The sequence below is a fragment of the Podarcis raffonei genome, chromosome 17 (assembly GCF_027172205.1).
Source record: "Podarcis raffonei isolate rPodRaf1 chromosome 17, rPodRaf1.pri, whole genome shotgun sequence".
Lineage (NCBI taxonomy): Eukaryota > Metazoa > Chordata > Lepidosauria > Squamata > Lacertidae > Podarcis > Podarcis raffonei.
The window spans coordinates 36,561,426-36,568,503 of record NC_070618.1 but is presented as its reverse complement, the minus strand read 5'-3'; the positions used below and the strand labels follow the sequence as shown (position 1 = coordinate 36,568,503).

General features: G+C 48.6%; 1 protein-coding gene across 2 annotated transcripts; it reads left to right on the top strand.

Annotated features, from left to right (window-relative positions):
* Positions 1-384: 384 nt before the first annotated feature.
* Positions 385-6,481, top strand: PQBP1 (polyglutamine binding protein 1). Of its 2 annotated transcripts, none has more exons than XM_053370574.1 (7): positions 385-509; positions 1,795-1,925; positions 2,332-2,443; positions 3,844-3,953; positions 4,786-4,899; positions 5,060-5,120; positions 6,270-6,481. In XM_053370574.1, exons 2-7 carry the CDS (start codon positions 1,859-1,861, stop codon positions 6,424-6,426), a joined length of 621 nt encoding a protein of 206 aa, XP_053226549.1. In that variant the 5' UTR covers positions 385-509; positions 1,795-1,858; the 3' UTR covers positions 6,427-6,481. The 2 variants fall into 2 exon arrangements, with proteins under 2 accessions (XP_053226549.1, XP_053226550.1); XM_053370575.1 differs by lacking the exon at positions 385-509 and adding an exon at positions 635-656.
* The last annotated feature ends 597 nt before the right edge of the window (positions 6,482-7,078 follow it).

Genomic DNA, 7,078 nt, shown 5'->3' with positions numbered 1-7,078 from the left:
TAGTCCCTGCTCTGGGTGCACAACCTGACTGTCGGTCTGCAGGGGAGACGCGGCTCCACGTCACTTCAGAAGTGCCAAGAAACGCGATGGATGGCGGTGAACGACTCTTCATTACTGCCTCTATGGTCCTTCGCTACAATACCCGCGGCCAATCAAAGAGAAGGCGGGCTCTCTGGGGATTCACTCCCCCGCTCATTGGAGAAGCAAACCAAATCTCTGATTGATTGGCTAAAAGTAAGTCGAAAGTGGGTGGGCCCAGTTGGGATTCCTTTCTTGGGATTGGCCGGGGTGGGCTTTCCCCCTCCCCCCATCCCTGTTATTGCTCAAATCCTTTCAAGACGGGAAGGGACCCAGGCGGGCTATGCTTTCGTTATACGATGATTGGTCGAGGCGCGTCACGTGCTGGGGGCGGGAGATGAAAGAGAGTCTCGCTCGACCCGAAGGAAGACTGAGCCTCCCCGGCTTGCGTTGAGGCAGGTAGTGCCGAGAGGCGGGTTGGCTGCGCCGCGGTAGGTGGGAGATATATTGGGGGGGCCCCTGAGGGGAGGCCCTTTGCCGCGAGGGGGTCGCGGGGGGGGGCTGAGGGTCGAGCTGTCTCTCCCTGAGGCGGCGAATGGCGCCTCGCCTGCCATACCTTGCACGTAGAAAGCTAGCATGTAAGGCAACCAAGCTCGAACCCCCGTCCCTAATGTTTTCTAGGACGGTTAGTCGTGTTGCATCAGAAGCAGTGTGTGTGTGGTTATAGTGTGGTATATAAATTCAATTAATAAGAATAAGAATATATGGCGCCTTGAAGGTTGACACATTACAGACCACTGAGTATTTTACTGAACCCATGAAATATAGGTTTCTATATACTTGACAGGACACTTGTTGTTTGTCCTTGCCAGGATGCTAGATTTCTGCATGCAGGGAGCCTTCTCCCTGCCCACCACTTCCCTTGGCAGCGCCCATGCATTGTCTACAGTGGCACAGCTCAGATGTGAGTTTACCAGTTCGGTGAGCGCTAGGCCTCAGAAGTTACTGAGCTGCAGGCTTGATGCACTAATGAAACTTCAGCAAGAACTAGCCCCATGTATGATCATCTAACCTGGACCTTGCCAGCGTTTGTTATCCAAGGCCGCCCTCTGAGGAAAGTGTGGAGGGTGGTGATATGAGAACAGGCCTTCTCAGCAGTGGCTGCCTGCCTATGGGATGTACTCCCCAGGGAGGCAAGCCTGGCGCCATCACTATCTGTGTTTAGGCGTTGAGCAAAAGCGTTCTCGTTCAGCTAGGCTTAAGGGAATCAAGTGGTAATGGAAGTGATTAGGGTGCCTTTGGAGCTAAAGGGCAGGTTTAAATGCTTCAGATAAATCCCGGGATATCGCTGCTAAACTGGAGAGTGCAATGAGCTGAAGTTGTGTGCAGAAGGGTAAGAACCTATAGACAAAGGCAGACAGATAAGCATTGAATCTATTCAGTCAAACAACTTTCCCCAGGCCTCTGCTGCAGACTGCATCACGCCCTTTCCCTTTGCTCATACACACAAGTTCATGTTAGTTCCTAAACTGTCCATGAAGGTGTCACACTCATTGTGTGGTGCAGCAGTTGTCACCAAACTCCCAGGAATGGGAGTTGGCAATGCCATGAAAGCTTTTGTGTAGCTCTGTGTTGTCAGGAAAAGAATGTGGGAAGAAATGGAGTAGAAACTCTGGCAGGGAAGCTTACAGGTTATTCCTGGAATGTAGGAAGCAAGGAGGAGATACTCAAATGTCACAAAATGTAATGTGTTATTTTTTTCCCTTCTCTGCTTAGGAACAGGGAACTAGAGGAAAGGCTTGTCCACCTGCCTCAGCTTGAATAGTTCCTAAAGTTCCTAATGCCACTGCCAGTGGCTCTGCAGTCCCGCCTGGCAAGGCGAGGGCTCTTGAAGCATGTAGAGCCTGGTAAGTATAGAGGTATCCTTGGTTAGCTAGAGCAGGGGTCAGCAATATTTTTCAGCCGTGGGCCGCTCCACCATCCCTCAGACCATGTGGTGGACCGGACTATATTTTGGGGAGGGAAATGAATGAATTCCTATGCCCCACAAATAACCCAGAGATGCATTTTAAATAAAAGGACACATTCTACTCATGTAAAAACACGCTGATTCCCAGACCATCCGTGGGCCAGATTGAGAAGGCGATTGGGTTGCCTACCCCTGAGCTAGAGGATGCTTGTCTAGGCTTTGCATAAAGGAACAGAACAGAACAGTTCATCTCAAATAATCTGCCTCATGAGGCTTTACTACATCTTGACCACATATTTTTTCCAAGCCTAATCCCGTTTCCTTCGGCCCCTCTCTTCTGTCAGAGCCAGAGGAAGAAATTATCGCAGAAGATTATGATGACGACCACATCGATTATGAAGCTACCAGGATTGAGAACCTGCCACCAAACTGGTACAAAGTCATCGACCCTGCCTGGTAAGAGGTGTGGTGGGGAATCTCAGGTTCAGAGCTTGAATATGGCTCTCCGAGTCATGCCTCTGCCTCCCCAAGCTACACTCCTCCCCAGCCCTTCTTGCACTTATGCCTGTAATGTTGCCTCCTCCTTGCCTCTAGCCTGCCCACTACTGCTTACTACCCCAGGAAGGTTGTCAGTGAAAAATGTTCCCCACCTCTCGATAAGAGGATAGCATGTCTTCAGCAGCATTAGAAACAGATACGACAGCTAGGAGGCAAACAGTTCCTTAAGCCAAGGTTATGGGTGCAGCAACGGAATGTCCAGGCATGCTTTTTTATAACAAGAATACAAAGCTGAAAATGAATGAGCTGCAGCTAAAATATTATGTTCATTTTTCACATGGTCTAGTCCTTTCCCTGCCCGCCCCCCCCATACATTCTTAAGAGGGTGTCTTCTCCAGTCTTCAGAGAGTAGCTGGAAGTGGGGAGGCAGAAAAAGGTCCTCCTTTCCTTCCACTTTGCAGCTTTAATCTGAAATCTTAGGCACTCTTAAGTTCAGTACTGCGCCCAGAGCTCAGAAACTGCTTGCGCTAATGTGCCTAGAACAATGGGAGTTTCGAACTCCCAGCACTAGTCAAGCTGTTATATCCTACTAGACTTGTAATGGGGGTGTGAGGTTATAGTTAATAGTTCTCAATTATGGTTTCAGCTTTCAAGTGTGTGGTGGGAAAAATGTATCTGTTAATCTCATACTCATGATGACTTATTATTCATAAAATTTATATACTGCCCTTCACCAGTAGATCCCAGGGAGGTTCACAACATAAAAATACAAAATACATAATGAAGAAAAGAACAAAAAACAAACACAAACCTCCTCCCAAATAATAAATCAACAAATAAGTTACAAGCGAACAAACAGAAAGCACAACAGTGTCTGGGAGTCCCATTTACTGCAGAGTTATTGAAGCTACCGTATTTTTCGCCCTATAGGATGCACTTTTCCCCCTCCAAAAATGAAGGGGAAATGTGTGTGCGTCCTATGGGGTGAATGCAGGCTTTCGCTGAAGCCTGGAGAGCGAGAGGGGTCAGTGCATACCGACCCCTCTCGCTCTCCAGGCTTCAGGAAGCTCTGCGCAGCCCTCCGGAGCCCGGTGCGAAGTCTGAAGTGAGTGCCAGTGGCCTATGAAATCCTCAAGACAGGCATGAGGAGGCTGTTGGGATTGCAATTCTGATTAGCCCTCACGGCAAAGGTGGCTGGGGCTGATGGGAGTTGAAGCCTAGTAACATCTGGAGGGCAATAGGTTCCTCATCCCTATGAGGACAAAAACAAAGAGTAGGGTGGCTTACTCATGGTTTGGTAATGCAGGCATTGGCTATGAATGACAATGGATGAAACCATCTCCCGTCTTCTTTCATAGCGGCCTCCCTTACTATTGGAACGTAAAGACGGATCTGGTTTCGTGGCTGTCGCCCAATGATCCTAGCTCAGTGGTGACCAAAGCAGCTAAGAAACTGAAGAGCAATTTAGGTGAGGCTGCCTGCATTTGCTGTTGGATTACATGTGCTGATTTTGAATGATGTGGAAGTGCAGCTAAGGGGGGAAGGTTTGGGTCTAGCCTTGTGGAAGAGGAAGAAAAACTCTGGTCCTATGCAATCTGATGTTTGGTTGCTGGGGTTAATGCATGTCTGATATTGTCAAGCATATTTTACATTTCTTATCTGCGTTGAGCCATAGGGATATGGTGGACTGTAGTTGTGTTCTGTGTTGTAAGTCAAGCACTGCTAAGTGGTTTCTTTTTGTTTTCCAATGTATTTCTTATCAATTAAAAAATTGGTGTGACGGGAGCAAATTTTTATTCTGAAAGTGTGGCCCAGAGAAAAAAGTTTGAGAACCACCAAGTTAATCTCTGGACCAGCGGATAACACTTTATCTCTAAGTCGTGAAAAACTTCATCTGCTGATCTCTACACATTAAGTTGCAGTTAAAGACACAGGAGCAAGCCACACTGACTTTTGTGATCAGTTGGCAACTCCATAAATCTAGTGTCTAAGAGAGTGGGGGGAGAGGGGATTTCTGCTTTGATAGCAATGTGTTTTTGGAAGGCAGCTGATGAGGACTCTTAAGTGGATTTTGGAGCTCTGGACTGGTTTTGGGTAGCCTAGCTCAGCACATCCTGACTTAATCCACCTTCCAGAGATTTCTTAGATGTGGCAAATGACAATTTTCATACTTGCTGGAGAATTCTTGAAGCCCAGCAACAAATGCAGTTGTGACTTTACCATGTAAAAAATGTCCAGGTCTGAGCTGAGGGGAGGCTATATTTGAGTACTGTAATTCAAGCTTCATGCACCTCCCCCAGATGCCGAGGAGAAAATGGAGCACTCGTTGCACGAGAAGGTGGAGCGGGAAGAGCTGAAGGAGCGCCGCTTCCACAGACGGGAGGAGCTGGCCCCCTACCCCAAGAGCAAGAAGCGTAAGAGCCACTCCCCCCCCCCGTGGGACCCTGCCATCAGAAGGATTTCCCAAGGGCTTGAGGGAGGGCTTCTGGGATCCATTTGCCACTGGGGAAGGGGGAGCATGGGAAGTGTGGGCAGTGGCCAAACTCCTGCATTCCTCTTGTCTGTCCTCCACAGCAAGCCGGAAGGATGAAGAACTTGACCCCATGGACCCCAGCGCTTACTCAGATGCTCCCCGGTGAGTGTGCTGAGAATAGGAGGGTGGGGAGCTCGGCAATGCAGCTGCAGGAGATGCCCCTTAAGCTGGGCACAACAGCTGAACCCCTCCTTTCCCCCCCAAAGGTAGACTGGGGCACCACAGGCATGGACAGAGGTCTCTGGTTCACTGGCAGAGCTTGTGCTTTGCAAGCTGGAGGTCTTGGATTCAGCCTTCAGCACTAGGGCGTGTTGAAATGTTCAGCTATCAGATTCCAAAAGCGAAGGGTGCTAAAAAGCTGTAACATGACTTGGGAAGTCAAGCGGTATTTTGGCTAAATGAGTACCATTTAGTTTTCCTTGGTAAGTAAAATTGCAGCGAAATCATTAAAAAGAGCTTTCAGTGTTCACAAGCCTGTCCCCTCTGCACTGCCTGCTGCCTGTTGCACTCCTCTTAACCAGTGAGGAACCCTCCACCCCAGCCCAATGCTGTCTAAGAGCAATTGGACCACCACGGCAGACAAATCTTGGAGCATGAGAAACGGATGCTTTAAAGCACTAGTCCTAGAATAAGTACTTAAAATGTTGCCCTCAGAGGCAGAGTTGTGAAGCTTCCATCAGTTAATCACATTTGCAGAGTTTAACTTGGTTTTTGCATAATCTCACAATGAAGTTGTTCTAGCCGTGGGAAGGAACAAAAAAAGAGAACTTTACAGAGCAGTAAAAAACCCAATCCTGGAAAACCCTTTCCAGCCACTTCTTTGCCGTCTAAGGTTGTAGCAGCCATTGCCCATAAACCGAGAAGCATATTTTTTACTCATCAGGAGCTAGAAACTTACTTTTTAAAAGCTGTTTCTGGGAAGCCTAATTCTGTATCCAAAATTACTGATCTCCTGTAACATTGGGCAGTACACACATAAACCTGAATGTTGCTTCTGTACATTGTTCATAGAATTTTGAAAATGTGATGGTATTTTTAAGGTGTCTTCACTCATTTAGAGAGATTCAACTCCTTATCTTAAAGTGAAGTCTAGGAAATGAGAAGCAGGGGCACAGGTGTATTGCCATCCGAGCAGGGAAATTGAGGCAAAACAGGGGCTATGTGTCAGGGAAGCTATAACGGAGAACAAGCCGATTGTGAGGTGTGAGTGGCTGACATTGCTTCTGACATCCCTGCTCTTTCCCATTCTAGGGGAACCTGGTCCACTGGGCTGCCCAAACGAAACGAAGCCAAGACTGGCGCAGATACCACAGCAGCTGGCCCACTCTTCCAGCAGCGCCCCTACCCAAGCCCTGGCGCAGTTTTGCGCGCTAATGCGGAAGCTTCGCGGGCCAAGCAGCAGGACTGAGATGCTCATTCTTCCCTTCCCTAATGTATTTGATAATAAAGCTAGAGGAAAACAAGTGCCGCGAGTGGCTTTGCTGTGTATCGTAATAACGGAACTCGCTGTGCACCGGAGAGGCTCCATCCAGGGAGCTGGGGGAACATGCAGCCCTCCAAGCATTGGGAGTCCAGCTCTTGCCAGTGTGGTGTAGTGGTTAAAAGTGGTAGACTTGTAATCTGGTGAACCGGGTTCGCTTCCCCGCTCCTCCACATGCAGCTGCTGGGTGACCTTGGGCAAGTCACACTTCTCTGAAGTCTCTCAGCCCCACTCACCTCACAGAGTGTTTGTTGTGGGGGAGGAAGGGAAAGGAGATTGTTAGCCGCTTTGAGACTCCTTAGGGTAGTGATAAAGCGGGATATCAAATCCAAACTCTTTTTCGGTCAGCATGGCCAAATGCTGTCTGGGATGATGGGAGCTGTGGCCCAGCAATCTCTAGAAGGCTACAAGTTCCCAATCCCAGCTCTATGGCAATATCTGTCTCTCCTGTGTTGGGCCAGCAGGAGCAGTACTGCATTGCAAGTGAACACAGAAAGGATACTCTCCTGTTCTGCTGCACTCCTTCGCTGCTTTCTTGAGGCATTGGGTCCCCTGTGTCTGACTCAATTTCCTCTTGTAA

Excerpts from the sequence above, each read along its gene's own strand:
- PQBP1 (XM_053370574.1), top strand. The coding sequence starts at position 1,859 with ATGCCACTGCCAGTGGCTCTGCAGTCCCGCCTGGCAAGGCGAGGGCTC. Across the intron at positions 3,954-4,785 it reads GAAACTGAAGAGCAATTTAG|ATGCCGAGGAGAAAATGGAG; the intron begins GTGAGGCTGCCT and ends CACCTCCCCCAG. Across the intron at positions 4,900-5,059 it reads CTACCCCAAGAGCAAGAAGC|CAAGCCGGAAGGATGAAGAA; the intron begins GTAAGAGCCACT and ends TGTCCTCCACAG.